This window comes from Bos indicus x Bos taurus, chromosome 6 (assembly GCF_003369695.1).
Source record: "Bos indicus x Bos taurus breed Angus x Brahman F1 hybrid chromosome 6, Bos_hybrid_MaternalHap_v2.0, whole genome shotgun sequence".
NCBI lineage: Eukaryota > Metazoa > Chordata > Mammalia > Artiodactyla > Bovidae > Bos > Bos indicus x Bos taurus.
In genome coordinates, this window is record NC_040081.1 from 15,847,912 (window position 1) to 15,870,417 (window position 22,506).

Sequence of the window (22,506 nt, forward strand, 5' to 3'; positions counted from 1 at the left end):
TGCTTCTTCCAGCCCAGCATTTCTCATGATGTGCTCTGCATATAAGTTAAATAAGCAGGGTGACAACATACAGCCTTGACATACTCCTTTTCCTATTTGGAACCAGTCTGTTGTTCCATGTCCAGTTCTAACTGTTGCTTCCTGACCTGCATACAGGTTTCTCAAAGGCAGGTCAGGTGGTCTGGTATGCCCATCTCTTTCAGAATTTTCCACAGTTTATTGTGATCCACACAGTCAAAGGCTTTGGCATAGTCAATAAAGCAGAGATAGATGTTTTTCTGGAACTCTCTTGCTTTTTCGATGATCTAGCAGATGGCAATTTGACCTCTGGTTCTTCTGCCTTTTCTAAAACCAACTTGAACATCTGGAATGCTCAAACTATCGCACAATTGCACTCACATGCTAGTAAAGTAATGCTTAACTTTCTCCAAGCCAGGCTTCAGCAATACGTGAACTGTGAACTTCCAGACAAATTTTTTGTCTAACTATATAATAAATCTGCTGTTAGGTATGTATTCAAATATATCTAACATATGAATCTCTTTTAAACTCAAGTGAAAACGATTTCCTTGCTGTGGTAAAGTTGGTGTGTGTTTAAATGTAAGAGGAAACATTTGTTAGGCACTATTAAAAATCAAAGTATTTGCTACAAAAAGTGACATAGTGTGGGCCCCTTTTATCTTTTTATAAATGTTAAGTTGTTATTCTGTACTGAAAATTGATGATTAGTGTACATTTAATTTAAGTGAAAATGATCTCTTTGCTACAGTGAGTTTTTTTCTTTTGTTTTTAGAAACTGGACACCCTGAAATTAAAGGTAAAGATACTTTTATCATAGAAAATTTATATTGTAGAACTGAAAAGAAGAATAAAGGGTCCTAGCTTGAAATGGTGTGTATTTTTCTTTTCATGTAAAAATGATGCTTTCCTGTGGTAAATTTTTTGGGGTTTTTTTCATGCCCTTTACTTGTAGCTCAAAGTAAAAATTTTATTAAAGTCTTGGGATGTTGCAGAATTGAAACAAAACACAAGCACTGCTTATATTTATATTGTTATATTTGAAGGTAACCATTAACCGAGGATGATGTATATGACCAGTTTCACCATTTGCTTAGGCACAGAGGCCTTGTCCCGCAGTGGGGTATATCCCTTCTCACACTCCCCGCTCACAGCCTGCCCAGCGCCTTCTCTGCACATTGCACCTCTGCCAGATAGCCTTCTCTTCCTTTCCTTTCTCCTCAAAACCAAGGCAACTGCTGAAGAAACTGTCTTCAGAGGAAAGATAACATCTTTTCACCTTAGATATTTTCTTATTTACTTTTGTAACAGACATCCCCAAATCTTCCAGCTCTTTAGAGTCATCCTTTTCTTCGTTATTCATCTAAAATGACCGCCAGAGGCTTTTGGTCCTCCTGAGGGTTTCTCAGGATTCCTGAGTGACTTTTATATAGCCAAGATCACCCCTGTTCTAAATGGCTAATTTCCACTGTTTCTTTGTATTCCCTCCCTCTTGTCATTTTGCCCTCCAAGGCTGCTGCTGTCCTTTTTCTTTCATTTTGATACTTGTTTGTTTCCTCTTCTTAATTCCTTTCCCCCTTCCCTCCCTCTTGCACTTCCTTCCTTTCTAGTTTCAGACTTCAGGTGCAAAGTGATGAGTTAGTGACACTCCTCAGCCCAGTGACAACTCCTCACTAGAGATGAGCAGCACACAGTCATCTCTGGTTCAGGAAGGCCCCTCTCTTGCTTCATTGATTCTCCATTACTCCTGTACCTTAGACTCGCTCATTCCCCATAGCAACCACTGTAATGTGATTTAACATGTGTGTCTTTTTGTTTGTATACATTCCTATCCAGTGTCGGTTGTTCTCTTGTGAGGGTACATTTGTAATTCACAGGGTATGGTGTTGTGTATCCTCTGTTTCCTTTTTATCTTTTCATAAAGCATTGCATTTTTAAGACCTGTCCATGTTGTGATGTTTCTGTCTAATCTGTTGCTTCTAACTGCCACATAATGAAACGCTATGTGGTGTTCACCTTTCACAGGTTACTCTCTACCTGCTCAGTACTGGACTCTCAGCCCACACTCACATGCAGCGATGAATATACTCTCCTTAAGGACGTGTGGGAGATTTCTCTGAGGCATCAAGCTGGGCCAGAAATTGTTAGAGTCATTTGACAAACTGGTGCCTGCATATTCTGTGGCAAAGCTGCTCACCTCCACCAATACCACCCCCCAAGGGCCTGCCTCCGCTCCACTAACATTTAGTACTATCCAGCTTTCTAATTTTCCTGGTCTCATACTCTCAAGTGATACAGCATTGCTTATTTATTTGAACTTATGGCATAACCAATGATTCTGGGTATCTTTTCACATGCATGCTAGCCTTTTGAGTTTCCTCTTCCTTTTCGTCTATCCCTTTGCCAATTCCCGTCTTTTGCCTCGTTTCATATTGGGGCCGCAGTCTTCTTTCTTCTAGCATTCTAGATATTAATCCATTTTCTGTTTTAGACATGCAAATACCTTCTTCCATTCTGTCACCCACCTATTAATTTTGGCCATCGTGAGCTTTGTTGAATACAAGTCTTTAATCTTTAAATTTTAAAATCTTTATTTAATCAAAGTCATTGATTGTTTTTCTTATGATCTGTGCTTTGGAGCTTTCTGCTTGTCTTGTAATATCCAGTATATGTCAGCTATACTGGACTTTCCCCAACGCCCTTTGTTGAGCATTTAATATGAAGTCTTCTCTTTGGTTTATCTTACTGCTTTTGTGAAAGCTCTGAGCAGAAAATAACCTAGATGTGTAGTGTAACAGATACATGTAAATCTTCCCCTCCCCAAAACGTGGGAAATACAGTAATAATGCCCAGGACAGCTGCAACAAAGTAACATTGCCTCTCTGGGCTGCAGCCTCATCCAAGACAGAGCAACCTTTTGTGGGAATTCACTTTTGGATGCTCAGGTCAAAGAAATCATGATTCTGTTCACAACTGAAATGTTTCAGGACAGCAGAGTGAAGATGGAATCATCCTGTATAACTTCAAGCCGAAGTCTAAGAAAGAAAAAGAGCAAATCTGTTCTTGTTTTTGTTTAACTTGTGACTTCTGCATCCCAGATGACTAATAATAACCCTGCTGGATACTGAAACTGATGAATTATTGCATGACCCCTGTTAAGAGATACCTTATTATATACAAAATGTGAAGACCCTTTTTAATGTAGCTCAGGACTCTTTTGGTCACTGTCTTGAGCCTTCACAATTACCTATCTACAGAAAGGAAATAAGATTATTTCGTATTGTCCTTTTTAAAGGTAGGACAGAGTTCAGACGGAAAATTATTATCAAAGTTTAAATGTTTTTAATGATTTAATTTTTACTATAAACATAACTTAAACATTAGAACTTTTGTTTGATTATAGAAGCAGCAGAAATGTTGACTGCTGATATGGATGCAGGTAAGTTAACATTATTCTCTTTTACTAGTGCTTCACTGGTCAAATTTGCATTTTAATGTCATGTGTGTGTATGTGAGTATATATGCATATATGCAATATAATTGATTCAAGAACTAATTTCCTTTGATTTCAATTTAAACAACAACAAAAAAAACCATTACTACTTTTCTTATCATTTTTAAGAAAAACAAGCTTAAATACTTCTTGAGAACTACCTTTAAAATGGGTTAATATATATGGCTTATTTTGAAATGGAAAAAAATAGTCTAGTTTTACATATACAGTTTTTCTATTTGCTATGAGCTTTGTCAGATCAGTTTTGTCAAAGCCAACCAGATTTGTGATCCAGGACATACATTTTAAGTACAAAAATAATAGATTCTTTTGCAATATTTTAAACCATGATAACAGGAAATCTGTGAAGATCTGTTTTTTGGCCAAGTCTACACTGAGAGCCAAATTTAAACAAAGTATTAAGTTCCTGGGAAGACAGTAACTGATAGGAATTTTTGAGTCAAACTTACATATTAATTCCTGACTTAGTTATTTGTTAGCTGTGTGACCTTAGGTTAGTAACAAGCTCAAATACAAATTGGGAGTGAAATATCTCCCTATTTTAGGAGGATTGAAAACTGAAGCCCATGTAAGACTCCCTTCTGATTGCCAGGCCCCAGAGTTCATCAGCAATTTTTTAAAAATCAGGCAATGAGTGGAAGATTTAGATCTCAAAGCTGCAGATATCAGTCAGAGGGATTTCCAACAAAGGCCCTTTATTTTCTACTCAGGGTAATAAATTAATTTTCAGGTTCAATCCAAGCTGATTTGACAGTCCTCAATAGATGGGGGTCTCCTTCTTAAAGGTACAAGCAGAAATTTAAAATTTATCATCACACTCTTCCCCTAACCCAGTTCTTAGGCTGGATGGGACTCCTCCAAAATCTTTTATCCATAATCGTTCACAACTTCTCTCCCTTGAGGACCTACCTGTTTCTTATGTGCTCAAAGTAATTGACAGTGATATTAATTTTCCTTTCTCATTTGGGACTAAGAAGCAAGTTTATAAAAATTTTCATGACATGATAAAATAGAGCGAGATAATAAGAAGAGCATCTTATACTTTTACTTTCTTCTTTGTCATGAATTCCCTTGCAAATTCGTGTCTTAAGCCTGACTCTAGATGCCTCCCAGTGACATGTGCTATGTCTGAGTGTGCTCACTGAGGAAGGAAACACCCGTCACATGTTAAGTGGCTAAAAACACAGCCCCCTCCCAGCCTCCTGATCCTGGATTGTCCAGGGATTCCTGGCGTGTTACCTCTCAGTGTTAATATGATGATTAAGTGATACAAACTATATACAAAGTATTTAGTATGGGATCTGACACATAGAAAGAACTCAACATTAACATTATTAATGTTAATATTAATATTAGTGAAGAGTCCCACATAAACAGTCTCTAGAAAGTAAGAACTATGAAAGTAGACTGTGGAGTTCTGCTTGTTAACCTCATCCAGAGGTGTCACCCCATCTCGAACTGTCACAGTAGTAATGTCTGGGCGTGTGGCTTCTCTTATCTGCCAGAGGCTGGTCAGTGTGTAACCCCTCAGGCAGCCTCCTTCGGCCACAAGTCCACCTTTCGGTAGAACTTCAGAGAATCAAGCCAATTTTAAGCTTAATTTTTAATATGAAGCCAGAATTTTTAAACAAGGTGAATAGCATCCAAAATAACTTACTAATGAATCTGGGCTGCTTCATATTAGTTGTGACTCTGCTGTTTTTGTGGCATAGATAATCAAGAAGTTTGCCCAGAAGGTAGTGGTTTCAAAAATCATAATGATACAATCTATTCTTTTCTTAAAGAAAGAAAATTTACAAAGTCATTTTTGCCTAAACTATCCTGTGGAGTTAAAAACAACATGCACATTCGAAGGAAACGAGTCGTAGGAGGCAAGCCAGCAAAAATGGTAAACCGGCACAAAAAGTTATAATGTCATTTCCCAGGAGCCGCCCAAGTTTGGGGGGGGGGGCGGGGAAAGTGAGGGGGAGGGATGGTAATTATTAGAGACTAAGAACCTTGCGATGGAAATCTTCAAGCCACCTGTCTGGCAGAATGGCAGTGACCACATGAGTGTCTTTACAGGGAGAATTCCCGTGGCAGATGGCAATCAAGGAAGGAGACAAAATCCACTGTGGGGGAATTTACATCGGTGGCTGTTGGATTCTGACTGCTGCCCATTGTGTCAGGTAAAAAAAAAAAAAAAAAAAACCCTCTCCAATAGATATCCTGATTTCTGAAACAATGAAATTAGATAATAGAGGTTATGATAAAGTTGAATGATAAAACCTATGTAAGAAAAATCACTAAGTTCCACTCTGTTGTCTGCTAAACACCCTCTCTGATGTTCATGATCAGGAGTCCAGAGGCCAGTTGCTCAGAACCCAGTATGTTGCCCACAGACCAAGTTGTTGACTTCAGCTGGCAAGGGCAGATGGAGCCTGTAGGCACTGAGTTGTTTCACTTGGCTCATTTGCATGGGTCAAGGACAGAGTTCTGAATTCTGGCTTCAGTTCCGACCTTTAGAATGAATGAAACACCATGTATGGAGTACCTCTTACAGACCCGATACTGTGCCCAGAGCTTTCATAGATGTTATTTTTGTTTTAACATTCTTAACATTCTCGAGAGGCAAATATTATTCCTCCCATTTTCTAGATAGGCGGACTGAAACTAGAAGTTGCATAACTTGGCCAAAACAACACTACAGGTCTGCAGCAGAGCTTGGGTGTGTGCTAAGTTGCTTCAGTCCTGTCCAGCTCTCTTCGACACCATAACTGTAGCCACCTGACCGTAGCCCACCAGGCTCCTCTGACCATGGGGTTCTCCAGGCAAGAATACTGGAATGGGTTACCATTTCCTACTCTATGGGATCTTCCTGGCTCAGGGATCGAATCCGTGGGTCTTGTATCTCCTGCCTTGGCAGGCAGATTCTTCTCCACAGCGCCACCTGGGAAGCCCAGTCTGTAGCAGAGCCAGGGTAAAACCAAGGTCAGCATATGTGACAGTAACTTAGATGAAGGCCTGTTTAGAAAATCTGCAGGTGACCCAAACTTTAGAGGGACAGGAAATCTGTTGAATGACACCCATAAAAATCCTCATGGATTGGAGCAAAGCACCAAATCTTGTTTCTTCCTTCTGAACGACCCTTTTCCCTTGGCTTCTGTAACGCAACGCTCTTCTGGTTTTCTACCTACCTCTCTGGCCACACCTTCTCTGCCTTCTTTGCAGCTTCCTCCTCCAGTGACTGAGCATTATGGCTCAAGTGAAACACTGAAGTTCCTCAATGTGTATCCTGGCTTCCTCTTCTCTTTTTACTTCTTCTTTCTAAAGTTATCTGCACTTTAAAATACCGCCATATGCTGACACAGTGATATCTCCAGTCTAGCCCTCTCCAACCCTGACCCTACAGTACACTATCTTGGCTGTATAGAAGTAATAGTACATAAAATTCAAAAGGTCTAAGACTGAGCTCCGAGACTTCCCTAGTGATCCAGTGGTTAAGACTCTGTACTTCGAATGCAAGGGGATACTAGTTTGATCCCTGGTCGGGGAACTAAGATCCCACCTGCCCCACACTGCGGCCAAGAAATTAAATATAAAAAATAATAAGACTGAACTCATGATTTGCCCCTTCCCCCAAATATTGTCCTGACCTACTGTTCCCTATCCCAGCAGATGGCAACACCATTCATCTAGCTATACAAGGCAGAAATCTAGAAATGATCGCATTTCATTCCCTCAACCCCTACCACACAGCTCAGCTATATATCACCAACTCCAGATGGCATTTAAAAATTTTTTTTAAATTTTTAATTGGAGGATAATTGCTTTACAATGTTTTGTTGGTTTCTGCCATACATCAGCATGAGTCAACCATAGGTACACATATGCCCCCTCCCTCTTGAGCTTCCCTCCCACCCCATCCCACCCTTCTAGGTTGGCACAGAGCACCAGGATGAGTTCCCGGCACCATATTGCAGCTTCCCACTGGCTGTCTGTTTTACACACGCTAGTGTATATATTTCAATGCTACTCTTTCAATCCGTCCCACCCTCTCCTCCCCTTATTGTGTCTGTAAGTCTGTTCTCCATGTCTGAGTCTCTATTCCCGCCCTGCAAATAAGTTCATCAGCACCATTTTTCTAGATTCCATATCTATGTGTTCATATACAATATTTGTTTTTCTCTTTCTGACTTCGTTCACTCTGTATAACAGGCTCTAGGTTCATCCACCTCACTAGAACTGACTCAAATGTGTTTCTTTTTATGGCTAAGTAACATTCCATTATGTATATGTACTACAATTTCTTCCAGATGGTGTTTTTAATTGCCAGTTATTTAATTCTCAAAGTCTCTTTTTATCTCCACTATTACCATGCTCCCACCTCTCTCCTGGATTATACCATCTGCTTCCTAATTGGCTTACCCACATTCACTCGGCATATTAAATATTTATTAAGCAAATTGAATGGATGAACAGTTAACCTTTGAACAATATTCAGGACCTCCGATCCTGAAATATAACCAAAATTAATATGAAGCACAGCATTCTTAGAACACTGAGTGTAAATAAAAACATCCTAAACACCTCATTAGCTCCTAGGACACCACTGTTTAACGGTAAGGTGTTTCCCTGAGAAGGTGATGTAAGCTGTGCTGTGCTTAGTTGTTGAGTCATGTCTGACTCTTTGAGGCCCATGGACTGTGGCCTGCCAGGCTCCTCTGTCCATAGCGATTCTCCAGGCAAGAATACTAGAGTGGCCATGCCCTCCTCCAGGGGCTCTTCCCAACCCAGGGATCAAACCCTGGTCTCCCGCATTGTAGGTGGATTCTTTACTGTCTGAGCCACCAGGGAACCCCAAGAATACTGGAGTGGGTAGCCTATCCATTCTCCAGGCGAGCTTCCCGACAGGAATCAAACCAGGGTCTCCTGCATTGCAGGCAGATTCTTTTCCAGCTAAGCTACCTGGGAAGCCCAAGAAAGTGATAGTAGATGCCAAATTTGCTGGAAACCACAAAATGAAAATTGGTAAGAAAATGGAGGGAGGCATGAAGACAGGCAATATTTAACCCATTCACCATTTCAACCAAATTTTGAAACAGCTACTGTGTTCCAGATACAGTACTCAACTCAGGTATCTTTCTGTAGATGAATAAGACCCAGTAAAGGTTCTTGAGCAAATAATACAACGCAAAGTTAGGATGAAGTCAGTTTTAAAGGTTACAATGATGATTCCCAGGTCTTCACCCCAGGAACTTCTAGGATCCTGTGCTCTGACTCCCCACTTCCTCAAGCACATTCCTGGCTAGATGCTCTCTGGTTTCTGCTTAAATATCCTCAATTCCCACACTCTTACTTCAGAGGTAGCCAACTCATTCTACTGTTGGCATCTCTGGTAAGTAGTGAGACCTTTATGTCCCTAATATTTAGCAAGTAGATGAACTATTCCTTTCTACATTTATCCACTGACTTTAATTCTGTCCTAAGACAATTTCATTGCAGTGCTTCATGGCAGCAAGGATTTAAAAAATCTGGGAAAATGAAAAAGCTCCTTAAAAGGGGAGAATTTAAAGATGAAGCATCAGAAGTCCAATTTATACTTGCTTCCCCCTATCCCAACTCAATATATTTTCCGCCTTTCCTATCTGTTACAGAATCAGCAGAATGCATCGTTACCAAATATGGACATCATTTACAGACTGGTTAAGACCTGGCTTTCAGACGGTTGTTCACTCGGTGAATCGAATTATTATCCATGAAAACTACAATGGAACTACCTACCAAAACGACATAGCTTTGATTGAAATGAAAAAACGCCCAAACGAAAAAGAATGTGTGTTGAGTAAATCCATCCCTGCCTGTGTCCCCTGGTCTCCGTACCTATTTCAACCTAATGATAAGTGCATCGTTTCTGGCTGGGGGCGAGAAAAAGGTATGTTTTATAGTTTGTTCATCAGAATGCGGGGCTTGAAAAATGAATAGGAAGAGAAAGGCATAGGAGCTAATCTCCCAGGGTTCAGAGAGAAACAGTGCATCAAATCCAGAAAAGTGAGTGTCCAGCCAGGGCCCCCTCCCAGGCAGAGGACCTGTGTGGGGACCCAGCACCCCAAGCTCTGGGCACCAAAGGGCCTTGTGCTTGCTGTACTACTCTGCTGTCACCATCATGAGATTCTCAGTCATTTTTGCAGCGGCCTCACCTCACATTTTTAATTTTTAAAATTAAATTTAATTTGGCTCTGCGAATTATGTAACTGATCCTGACCCAGAGTTTCAAGGATACCTATACTCTGTGATAGTGAAACATCCATTGAGGGGTAACCATTCACCAAGAAAAAAGCAGAGTGACAGGGGACATCTAGCATGAACTTTGGGGATTGGTTGGAATGACATGAATGAAAGATAAAATGTTTTTCAAAGGTATTGTCACAGTATGTGCCGAGTCAGTGATCCCACAGCCTTCCCCTCTCTCCTCTGCCCTCCCCCATTCTCCATGCCTCACACCCGAACATTCCACAAAGAGAAAGATAACGTAAAGAATTTATCCTTTGAGCTTCTAAGATGACTTGAGGTGAACATTCATATGAATAAGAGATTTACTTTGCTTAGGGGCAAATTATTAGAAGAGACTTCCCTGGTGGCTCAGACGGTAAAGCATCTGCCTACAATGCAGGAGACCTGGGTTCAATCCCTGGGTCGGGAAGATGCTCTGGAGAAGGAAATGGCAACCCACTCTAGTACTCTTGCTTGGAAAAATCCCATGGATGGAAGAGCCTGGTAGGCTACAGTCTGTGGGGTCGCAAAAAGTCGGACACGACTGAGCGACTTCACCTTATTAGAAAGACCTACTAAATTAGAGACAGATTAGAATTAATTTAGACAATACTTGTCCCCTCATCTTGAAGTCAGCCTAGAAATTTAGCTTCCTTTCGATCTCTTAAACTTTCTTTGTAAATAGCTTCACTGCATTTGCCTAACAGACTCCTATTGCAACACACTCTTTATAACTGCCATATGGAAAAGTATAAAGTGAAAGTTACTCAGCTGCGTTCAAGTCTTTGCGACCACATGGACTATTCAGTCCGTGGAATTCTCCAGGCCAGAATACTGGAATGGATAGCCGTTCCTTTCTCCAGGGGGTCTTCCCAACCCAGGGATTGAGCCCAGGTCTCCCACATTGCAGGCAGATTCTTTACCAGCTGAGCCATGAGAAAAGTGTAAAATATGCATACAAATGAACCTGAATTTATAGTATGTTTGAATACCCAAGACTTACAAAATGCTAAAATTTTATTAGTAATTAATTTATCCAGAAAGTATTATGTTCTTTTATTTGTTCTTTTTTAAAATACCAACACTTTATTTTATTTTGGCTGCACTGCATGGCTCACCAGATCTTAGTGTCCCGAACAGGGGTTGAATCTGGGCCCTCGGCAGTGAGAGTCCTAATGACTGGACCACAAAGGAATTCCGTTTTCTTTTTAAAAAACTTATTATGTGCATTTATATGTGATCACAAAAGTAGAGATAAAAGTATAATAAACCTGATTTTCACCATGCAGTTTTCAGTTACCAACATTCCCTATTCTTGTTTTAGCTCCCTGAATCAATCACAAGCACAATAGGATAATAGGAAAGTTTATTTATAAAGGAGTTAATAACAAAGTGAGTGAGAGGTTGGGGAACCACAAGGGCTGTGCAGGAATCCAGGTCAAACAGTCCCAGAACTGAGACCTTTCCTAGATCTGAAGGTATAAGGTGAAGAAGTTACCAGAAGGAGAGTCTTGGGCACAGCAAGCTACCTTGCGAGAAGCAATGACCTCGGGTTGAAGGCTATAGCCAGCCCCAGTCTCATTATCCTCTCTCCTTCCCTGCTTCTCCTTTTGCTGAGTCCTTTGTCGGAAAGCAGCTGGAAACCAGGGCCGAATTCATTCTTCCTTGAGGCAGTCCCTCCAGCCCTCGGGATAGGGGGCGGAGCATTGAAGGGTGGAGAAAGGATCTGAATGACAGTAGGAGCTTATCAACTTATTCCCCCACGGTGAATTTATTTTTTTCCCCCTGGAGGATATCAAATCAAATCTCAGACACCATGTAATCTCACCCACAAATATGCAGTCTTTACCAGGTGAAAACTTAAAAAAAACAAAACCAACCCTTCATCAGTTCAGTTCAATTTAGTCGCTCAGTCATGTCTGACTCTTTGCAACCCCATGGACTGCAGCATGCCAGGCCTCCCTGTCCATCACCAACTCCTGGAGTTTGCCCAAACTCATGTCCATTGAGTCGGTGATGCCATCCAACCATCTCATCCTCTGTCGTCCCCTTCTCCTTCCACCTTCAATCTTTCCCAGCATCAGGGTCTTTTCAAATAAGTCAGCTCTTCACTTCGGATGGCCAAAGTATTGGAGTTTCAGCTTCAACATCAGTACTTCCAATGAACATTCAGGACTGATTTCCTCTAGCATGGACTGATTGGATCTCCTTACAGTCCAAGAGACTCTCAAGAGTCTTCTCCAAGACCACAGTTCAAAAGCATCAATTCTTTGGTGCTCAGGTTTCTTCACAGTCCAACTCTCACATCCATACATGACTACTGGAAAAACCATAGCCTTGACTAGACAAACCTTTGTTGGCAAAGTAATGTCTCTGCTTTTGAATATGCTGTCTAGGTTGGACATAACTTTCCTTCCAAGGAGTAAGCGTCTTTTAATTTCATGGCTGCAGTCACCATCTACAGTGATTTTGGAGCCCCCCCAAAATAAAGTCTGACACTGTTTCCACTGTTTCTCCATCTATTTGCCATGAAGTGATGGGACCGGATGCCATGATCTTAGTTTCCTGAATGTTGAGCTTTAAGCCAACTTTTTCACTCTCCACTTTCACTTTCATCAACAGGCTCTTTAGTTCTTCACTTTCTGCCGTAAGGGTGGTGTCATCTGCATATCTGAGGTTATTGATATTCTCCCGGCAATCTTGATTCCCGCTTGTGCTTCATCCAGCCCAGCGTTTCTCATTATGTACTCTGCATATAATTTAAATAAGCCGGGTGACAATATACAGCCTTGATGTACTCCTTTTCCTATTTGGAACCAGTCTGTTGTTCCATGTCCAGTTCTAACTGTTCCTTCCTGATTTGCATACAGATTTCTTAAGAAGCAGGTCAGGTGGTCTGGTATTCCCATCTCTTTCAGAATTTTCCACAGTTTATTGTGATCCACACAGTCAAAGACTTTGGCATAGTCAATAAAACATAAGTAGATGTTTTTCTGGAACTCTCTTGCTTTTTCCATGATCCAGCGGATGTTGGCAATTTGATCTCTGGTTCTTCTGCCTTTTCTAAAACCAGCTTGAACATCTGGAAGTTCACGGTTCACATACCGTTGAAGCCTGGCTTGGAGAATTTTGAGCATTATTTTGCTAGCGTATGAGATGAGTGCAATTGTGTGGTAGTTTGAGCATTCTTTGGCATTGCCTAATAAAAACAATTCCATAATATCATCCAATAACCAGTTGTGTTGAACATGCCTTAATCATTTACAAAACATTTTTACAGATTATTTCCACTGGGATCCAAAGTCTACATGTTGCATTCAGTGGCTATTTTTCTTAAACCTTTTAAATCTAGAACAGTTATGTCTTTATTTAAAATGTATTTATTTTAAATAAATCTGGGTCATTCTTATTTTAGAATTCCCACACCTTGAAATTTGCTGATTGTATTCTTGACGCAGCATTTAACATGTGCTCCTATTTCACATATTTTCTATAAGCTAGTAGATTTGTTCTTATACGTTGGCTTATTTATTAATCATCACGTTTATTGAGCCCTAACTGTGAGTGCAAGATAGTAATGCTAAAGTGCTAGAATCTCACCGATGAAAACCATGGACATAGCCAACAAACAAGAGGTGCTAAGGCTACAAAGTGGAATGACCAAGGTCAGCTCTCCAGGGACTGACAGTGCAGAGGCGCCATCAGACAGAAGCGCCACCACCAGGCAGCGGACTGTGAGGGAGGCTTCAAGGAGCGTCAAAACAAGAGTTCAGGGGAGGAAACAGTGTCTGGAGGCTCAAAAATCACTCGTGTGTTACAAGAGCTCCCAGTTTTGGAAGGCTTATCCTGAGTTAGGGGAAATAATAACTTGCTAATTTTTGGAAAGCTCTTATCCTGAAGAAGGCAGTCATCTTAAGATTAACTTGAGGGACTTCCCTGGTGGTCTAGTAGCTGAGATTCTGAGCTCCCAATGCAGAGAGCCCAGGTTTGATCCCTGGTCAGGGAACTAGAACTCACATGCCACAGTTAAGTCCCAGTGCAGCCAAATAAAGTATTTTTAGTTGCTAAGTCATGCCCAGCTCTGTGACCCCATGGGCTGTAGCCTCCAGACTCCTCTGTCCATGGGATTTCCCAGGCAAGAATACTGGAGTGGCTTGCCATTTCCTTCTCCAGAGGATCTTCCCAACCCAGGGTTCAAACCCAGGTCTCCTGCACTGCAGGTAGATTCTTTATCACTGAACCACCAGGGAGGGCCAGCCAAATAAATAAATAAAAATAAATATTAAAAGAAAAAAAAAAAGACTAATGTGAAGTATGACTTGAAGGAGAAAAAAGAAACTCTTTCCTGATTTGCCATATTTGTTGGAGGAATGTGTTAGAAAGCATTCGTTTCTCCCTGTTTCCCAGAAGAGAAGAATATTAGCCCACAACAACTTGGGTAGGATCTGTGGGGGTGTCCTTTCAGGGTAAACCAGAGGTCTCTGTCCCCAGGTAGAGACAGAGATTTGTAGATTAATTGAGGAGCCAAGTCATTTGGCATAAAATTTTTATTGTATAATGGAATTACTGAGTTCATGCATTAATTACATAAATATTTATTAAGTAACTACTTGGTACCAGCATGAGGCTAGGTGCAGCAGTGAATGAATCAGGTCAGGCCCAGCCCCTGCCCTCCTGGAGCACATACAAATTGCTGTAGGGTGGGAAAAAGGAAGAGGGGAGATGGGACAAAAATTCACTTCTTATACCTGAGGTATATGAATCTGTGTTCTTAGCTTTCTCATCTTCCCTGAACTGTCAATCAGCAACAGCTCCTGGTCATTCTCTTTCCTTGGACCAAGTTCAAGTCCCAAATCTGTGACTTAAAGGGAAATCCTAAATCTTCTTTCAGTCACTTTCAAATCATTTAGGAGATGCAGTTCCTCACAGACACAAAAACTCATAGATACCAATTCCTTCATGTGTATTGTCATTTTAAGTTTTTGTATTTAAAAGTTGTTTTCACTCTAACAAGGACTTTCAAGCAAATAAGGGACTATAAGAAGACTGGAACTATTTATGTGAGAAGACCCTGATCACAGATTTCTAGCCACCCCCCAGCCGCACCCCACCTCACCACTAGACTCAGTGATCAGAAGGAGGCTATCCCATTCATTTCACAGTGTACTGTCTTAGTCACTCAGTCATGTCCAACTCTTTGTGACCCCATGGACCATATAGCCCTCCAAACTCCTCTGTCCATGGGATTCTCCAGGCAAGAATACTGGAGTGGGTTGCCATTTCCTTCTCCAAGGGATCTTCCCAACTCAGGGAGTGAACCCTGGTCTCCTGCATTGCAGGCAGATTCTTTACTGACTGAGCCACCAGGAAAGCCCATCTCACAGTACCCAGGTGAGATATTCCATAAGGCTTCTTGACTATTTTTAGAAAGACAGTTATAGAAATGGGATACGAGCAATGTATGACTAAATTTGCTAGTGAGTTCTCCTCAAAAGTTTACATTTGTATTAAAGAATATATATATTCTTTATGTTCCTAATGGTTTACTAAATTATGAAAGTAAATACTTAGATTCCTCATTTGTAACTTCTAAATGCCTCTTTGTTTCACTTTGTTTAGATAACCAAAAAGTATATTCACTTAGGTGGGGTGAAGTTCATCTAATAAACAACTGCTCAGAGTTCTACCCAGGTCGCTACTTTGAAAAAGAGATGCAGTGTGCAGGTAAGCATGAGGTGGCTTCTGGGAGACGTCTCCATGGTCCCTACCAAACACCTTTGTCCTCCCCACTGAGTCACCGCCTTGTTCTGGGCCTCCAAGCTTTTCCTTTGGCCTCTGGATATAAAGATCCCCTGGAGAAGGAAATGGCAACCCACTCCAGCATTCTTGCCTGAAAAATTCTTTGGACAGAGGAGCCTGGCAGGCTACAGTCCATGGGGTCGCCAAGAGTCAGACACCACTTAGCAACTAAACCACCTCTTTTAAGGTTTTGTATTTAAAAGTTACCTTAAGGTACCTTAAGGTAAAAAGGCTGTTACCTTATCAGACTCTTTCAGTCCCTTTCCCTTAGCTCAAGTTCCTGCAATCTAATACCCAGAGGAAAAATCTCTAAGCCATTATACAGCAGTCCAACAAGGTGATTAAGAGCACAGACTCTGGAACCAGACTGCCTGGGTTTACATTCCAGTTCTTACCAATTATTACTTTGTGACCTTGAGCAAGTTTCCTCACCTGCAACATTGGTGATCTTAAGAGATGAGAAAAGTGAGATGCAGAGCAGTTATGCAAGTTGCCCCAAGTCTTATAGGGGCTTCCCTGGTGGCTTAGTGGTAAAGAATCCACCTGCAATGCAGGAGACGCAGGAGATGCGTGTTTGATCCCTGGGTCAGGAAGATCCCCTAGAGAAGGAAATGACAACCTATCCCAGTATTCTTGCTTGGGAAATCCCATGCACAGAGGAGCCTGCCTGGCTACAGTCCGTGGGGGGTCACAAAGAGTCAGACACAACTTAGCGACTAAAATCAACACGACAAAGTCTTATAGACAAGCAATGGTATATTCAGGCTCAAAGCCTAAACTTTTAAGTAAAAGTCCAGAGGATCTCATTTCAAATGCGTCCAGTTGGAAGTCAGCTCTCCCCCCTTAGAAATCCCTTTGGCTTCTCAGGACCCCTGCCCCTCCCTCCTTCAATATCCCAGGGACGCTAGTGCCACACCTAACACAACTACATCAGTTCCTGCTTCTGGTGGTGACCCGAAGGCAGGGTGCCAGCCAGGGCAGGGCATTTAGCACACTTTATTGAAGTCACTTACAAACAGTAGGTTATAGAAAAAGGCAGACTTATGGACATCCTGTAACTTCCTGGATGCGTCTGTGTGCTCAGTCGCATCCAACTCTTTGTGACATTTTGGACCATAGCCTGCCAGGCTCCTCTGTCCATGGAATTCTCCAGACAAGAATACTGGAGTGGGTTGCCGTGCCCTCCTCCAGGGGATCTTCCCAACCCAGGGATCAGACCTGAGTCTCCTGCATCTCTTGCACTGCAAGCAGATGCTTTATTGCTGAGCCATCAGGGAAGCCCCAACTTCTTGGATACAGTGTTTAAAATCTTGGAAAGTCACAAGAGTGAGAAGAAAGTAAACAGACCGTTCCCTGTGCTCCCCCCACCCCACCATCTTAAAAGGGAGCTAAGGATTTCAGAGCACAAAAGGAGAGAAGAGCACACAATCTATCCAGGCATGATTGCACAGTTAAGAGGATAAGCTCAGAAGTCTGGCTACCTGGGTTCAAGTTCAGGCTCTGCCACTTATTAGCTGTGTGACCCTAGACAGGTTCATTAATGTCTCTGGGCCCTTATCTCATATTAAAATAGGTATACTAATGATCCTTCCCTCATAGGGTTGTGATGGGGATTAAAACAGTGAACAATTAATACATATTAAGCACTCAGTGAGTACTGCTGCTACTGCTGCTAAGTCGCTTCAGTCATGTCCGACTCTGTGCGACCCCATAGACGGCAGCCCACCAGGCTCCCCCGTCCCTGGGATTCTCCAGGCAAGAACACTGGAGTGGGTTGCCATTTCCTTCTCCAATGCATGAAAGGGAAAAGTGAAAGTGAAGTCACTCAGTCGTGTCCGACTCTTCTCGACCCCATGGTCTGCAGCCTGCCAGGCTCCTCCATCCATGGGATTTTCCAGGCAAGAGTCCTGGAGTGGGGTGCCATTGCCTTCTCCATCAGTGAGTACTAGGTACCCCTATTATTTTTCCACTCAGCCACTGATGCTACTTTGAGATTGCCATCTCATTATGAAATATGCTTCCACAAAGTAGAGGAAGCAGGAGAGTACTTGCTAAACTTGGAGAATGAGTATTAATAAAAGACACAGTATTTTCCAACCTGCATTTCCACAACTCTTTGGGCCTGCTCTGTAAGGGAGCCCATCGTTATTGCCTGTTAGGAAAGTGTAAGAAAGTCAGTGTTTGGGACTTTGCTGGAGGTCCAGTTGTTAAGACTGCACGCTTCCAATGCAGGGGGTGGGAGTTCAATCCCTGGTCAGGGAACTAAGATCCCACATGCCACACAGCACGTTCAAAAACTACAAACAAAAAACTTGAAAAAAATAAAAAGAAAGTCCGTGTCAGTACAGGCATTGGTGGAAGAACAGCCTTGACAATGGAAGTAAATGTGTGATTTTCTTTGTCCCTTGTCTTCCTCAGGTACAGATGATGGTTCTATTGATGCATGTAAAGGGGACTCTGGAGGCCCCTTAGTCTGTCAGGATGTCAACAACGTGACTTACGTTTGGGGTGTTGTGAGTTGGGGTGAAAACTGCGGAAAATCAGAGTTCCCAGGCGTTTACACCAAAGTGGCCAATTATTTTGACTGGATTAGTCAACATGTAGGAAGGTCTCTTATTTCTCAGCACAACATATAAAACTATGATCTCTCTTCTCTCTACTCTTTTTCTCTCAGGAGCTCCATTTTAATTGAAATGATACTGAATAATTAGTACTTCTTCAAGGAAAAAAATACAGGCGGTTTGATGGGACATTTGTTAAAGGTCTCTACAAAGTTTATGCCATTTTGCAATTTTGCTGTATAATTCTCAAATAAATATTTCAGTCAAGCATATATATTTTATTTTATTTATAAGAGACCTGGATAATCTGTTCATTCAGGAGTGCTGTATGTTTTTTTTTAAGATTTATGTATTTCTTTTTTGACTGTGGGTCTTTGTTGCTTGCTGCATGTGGACTTTCTCTGGTCGCCACGAGTGGGGGCTACTCTTCATGGCGGTGCCCTGGATCCTCATCACGGTAGCTTCTCATCTTGTTGCGGAGCACATGCTCTAGGCGCAAGGGCTTCAGCAGGTGCAGCGCTGTGGGCTCAGTAGTTGTGGCCCACAGGCTTAGTTGCCCCAAAGCGTGTGGGATCTGCCTGGACTAGGGATTGAACCTGTGTCCCTTGCATTGCAAGGTGGATTCTTAACCCCTGGACACCAGGGAAACCTGGGAGTGTTGTATTGACTGTACCAAGGTTTAGCAAGTGGAAGGACATTGGATTCCCATAAGCCCGGTTCAAACCCCAACTCTAGCACCTGCTCATGGCTTGGCCCTGCAATTTATTCTCTTTTTTGTGCCTCATTTCCCACTTTTAAAAAGGAAACTGGAATTTTGAGAAAATGAAGCTACATGTTACAGAAAAACCGTTGCCATAATACTTGTCACAGGAAAATAATGGACCGCACAGCTCTTGTCCCACTTTTCTGTTTCTTTAAGTATTCAAACTTTCTGTTCCCTATTTCACAAGTCCTCCTTAAATCCCACCACAGTCCAGCACCACACAAATCCGTATTTCCAGCCCTGGCCTTTCCTAAAGTCCGGACTGTGCATCTCACCGAGCACTTAACATGTCTCCTGGGTGCCTGATAGCATTTTCAAAGAAAGGCCAACCCCAAACTCTACCCCTATTCTTCAACCCATCCTTCCCACCTTAGTAAATCCCCTGTGGCCTCAGCGTACACTGGGCATGCAGTTGCTCTCTATCACGTGAGCCTCCTTTAATCTCACCACAGCGCTTGTCATCACCCAACACATTCTGTTTTCAGTTATCTACCCCCTCCCCAAACACCCACCACCCACCACCCCACAGCCCCCACTACACTGCAAGACACAGGAGACTTTGTCTTCTTATCAGCATCCCTAGCACTTTGTCCATGAACAGTGCTCGCTGCTTTTACTATTATTTTCTTTTTAAGGGCAGCTATCAACATCCTGAAGACAGAGGTGTATTTTTTTCACATAAATATTACCTTTAAAACCTGAGAGCCAGAACCAGTTCTGGATAGCTTCCAGTTGTATTAATAATAATAATATGAATGTCCATTTCTACATTTATTCCAAAATCAGTTATTGCCCAGATTTTTTTTCCTTTTAAAACTTTTAGTAAAATAAAGTTTTTTTGTTTGTTTGTTTTTACCATTTTAACCATTTTGAACTGTGCAGTTCAGTGGCATTAAGCATATTCACATTTTTTATGCAGCCATCTCCAGAAATCTTTTGCCTTCCCAAACTGAAACTGCCCCATGAAGCAGTAATTCCTCCTTCCCTCCCATGCTGCTCATTTTTAATTCCTTTTGTCATTGAATGCAAGAGAGCATCTGGTTACTTACAGCTGTGAAAGAAAGGCCCCCAAAGCAGTGATTACCTAACAATTGTTTATGATTTTGCTCCTGCATCCTGGGGTTGACCAGACTGGCTAGGAAGCTCCTCCATCCTCTCATACAGCTGCCATCACACGGGGCTGGGACAAGGATAATCTCGAAGCCTTCTTCACTCATGGCTGGTGTTGAGTGGCTGGGCTGGGAGACTCAGCAGCTGGGGTTCTCAGGCATCTCTCTCTATGTGGTCTTTCCATATGAGCTCTCAACCAGGTGACTTGGGGTCACCAGACTTCTTACATAGCAGTTGACAAGTGTCTCAAGAGAACCTGCAGAACCTGCACTGGCTTTCTAAACCTAGCCTGGAAAGCTTAGCTTAGATTAGCTTCCATCACAAAGACCGGACCAGGTCAAGGTGAAGAAACATAACCCATCTCTTGACAGGAGGGGTGTCAAAGAATTTGTGGCGTGTTTTAAAACCACCATTTTGTGGATCAGAAGGTGAAGCCCTCACGCACATACCATTCCATATATCAATCAATAGTACAGATCCCAACAGGAAGAGGGTACTTTGCATTTCCAGCAGGAAGTGACACCAGTACTTTACTACCACCAGCAGAGGGAAGAAAGATTTTCTCCCTTCCTGACAACAGCTCAGCCAACTTGGAGCACATACCCCTTTAGCAGGTATCTGTTTATGAGCAAAAAGAGAAGAGTACTAAGGGCTACAAGCTGGGAAACTCCACATACGGGCACCCTCAGCTGACCCAGGAAGGAGCAGCACCGTGGCAACTCGATGGACCAGTCCTCACAGTGACCGGAGACCGCACACAAGAGTGGACCAGAGTGGGGCAAGGAGAGGAGCCACCTTCTCCATAGTGACCCCATGTGGTAGAGACTGGGAACAGCAGTAGTGGGATAACCTGATTTGACGGCTCTCCCAGTTTGAAGGTTCTTGCCTGGAGAATCCCCGGAACGGGGAAGCCTGGTGGGCTGCCGTCTATGGGGTCGCACAGAGTCGGACATGACTGAAGCGACTTAGCAGCAGCAGCAGCCAGTTTGGAGGTTTGTGTGAGGGCTCCTGGTTGCACACCACAGAAGCCAATCAGTTCAGTTCAGTTAAGTCGCTCAGTCGTGTCCGACTCTTCGCTACCCCATGAACCGCAGCACGCCAGGCCTCCCTGTCCATCACCAACTCCCGGAGTTCACTCACACTCACATCCATCGAGTCAGTGATGCCATCCAGCCATCTCATCCTCCGTCATTCCCTGCTCCTCCTGCCCCCAATCCCTCCCAGCATCAGAGTCTTTTCCGATGAGTCAACTCTTCGCATGAGGTGGCCAAAGTATTGCAGTCTCAGCTTTAGCATCATTCCTTCCAAAGAAATCCTAGGGCTGATCTCCTTCAGAATGGACTGGTTGTATCTCCTTGCAGTCCAAGGGACTCTCAAGAATCTTCTACAACACCACAGTTCAAAGGCATCAATTCTTTGGCGCTCAGCCTTCTTCACAGTCCAACTCTCACATCCATACATGACCACAGGAAAAACCATAGCCTTGACTAGACGGACCTTTGTTGGCAAAGTAATGTCTCTGCTTTTGAATATGCTATCTAGGTTGGTCATAACTTTCCTTCCAAGGAGTAAGCGTCTTTTAATTTCATGGCTGCAGTCATCATCTGCAGTGATTTTGGAGCCCCCCCAAAATAAAGTCTGACACTGTTTCCACTGTTTCCCCATCTATTTCCCATGAAGTGATGGGACCTGATACCATGATCTTCGTTTTCTGCATGTTGAGCTTTAAGCCAGCTTTTTCACTCTCCTCTTTCACTTATCAAGAGGCTTTTTAGTTCCTCTTCACTTTCTGCCATAAGGGTGGTGTCATCTGCATATCTGAGGTTATTGATATTTCTCCCGGCAATCTCGATTCCAGCTTGTGCTTCTTCTAGTCCAGTGTTTCTCATGATGTACTCTACATATAAGTTAAATAAGCAGGGTGACAATATACAGCCTTGACGTACTCCTTTTCCTATTTGGAACCAGTCTGTTGTTCCATGTCCAGTTCTAACTGTTGCTTCCTGACCTGCATACAGATTTCTCAAGAGGCAGGTCAGGTGGTCTGGTATTCCCATCTCTTTCAGAATTTTCCACAGTTTATTGTGATCCACACAGTCAAAGGCTTTGGCATTGTCAATAAAGCAAAAATAGATGTTTTTCTGGAATTCTCTTGCTTTTTCCATGATCCAGCGGATGTTGGCAATTTGATCTCTGGTTCCTCTGCCTTTTCTAAAACCAGCTTGAACATCAGGAAGTTCACGGTTCGTGTAGGAGAAACCAAAGCAGGGCCCCTATAAAGAGAATGGAACTAATTCTAGATATGTTAAGGAGCAAAACAGATGATATCTGGGGACAGAAGACATATGGCACTAAGGAGAGGGATAGGAGTCTAGGGTAATTCCCAGGTTTTCTCTTGGATAATGAGGTGATCGGTGTTGACACTGATTGCAGAAATAAAGGGAAGAGAGGAATAGAAGTAGGTTTAGTCAGGAATATCTGGAAGCTGT

At 42.5% G+C, this 22,506-nt stretch overlaps 1 protein-coding gene across 1 annotated transcript in view; it reads left to right on the forward strand.

Moving 5' to 3' along the window:
- CFI (complement factor I) overlaps window positions 1–18,416 on the forward strand; it is a 50,468-nt gene extending 32,052 nt beyond the window's left edge. The window contains exons 9-15 of the mRNA XM_027543846.1: window positions 794–817; window positions 3,422–3,457; window positions 5,317–5,420; window positions 5,597–5,700; window positions 9,169–9,446; window positions 15,404–15,508; window positions 18,002–18,416. Of these exons, the coding sequence (XP_027399647.1) occupies window positions 794–817; window positions 3,422–3,457; window positions 5,317–5,420; window positions 5,597–5,700; window positions 9,169–9,446; window positions 15,404–15,508; window positions 18,002–18,219 (869 nt within the window). The 3' untranslated portion in view covers window positions 18,220–18,416. The remainder of the gene's footprint in view (window positions 1–793; window positions 818–3,421; window positions 3,458–5,316; window positions 5,421–5,596; window positions 5,701–9,168; window positions 9,447–15,403; window positions 15,509–18,001) is intronic.
- The last annotated feature ends 4,090 nt before the right edge of the window (window positions 18,417–22,506 follow it).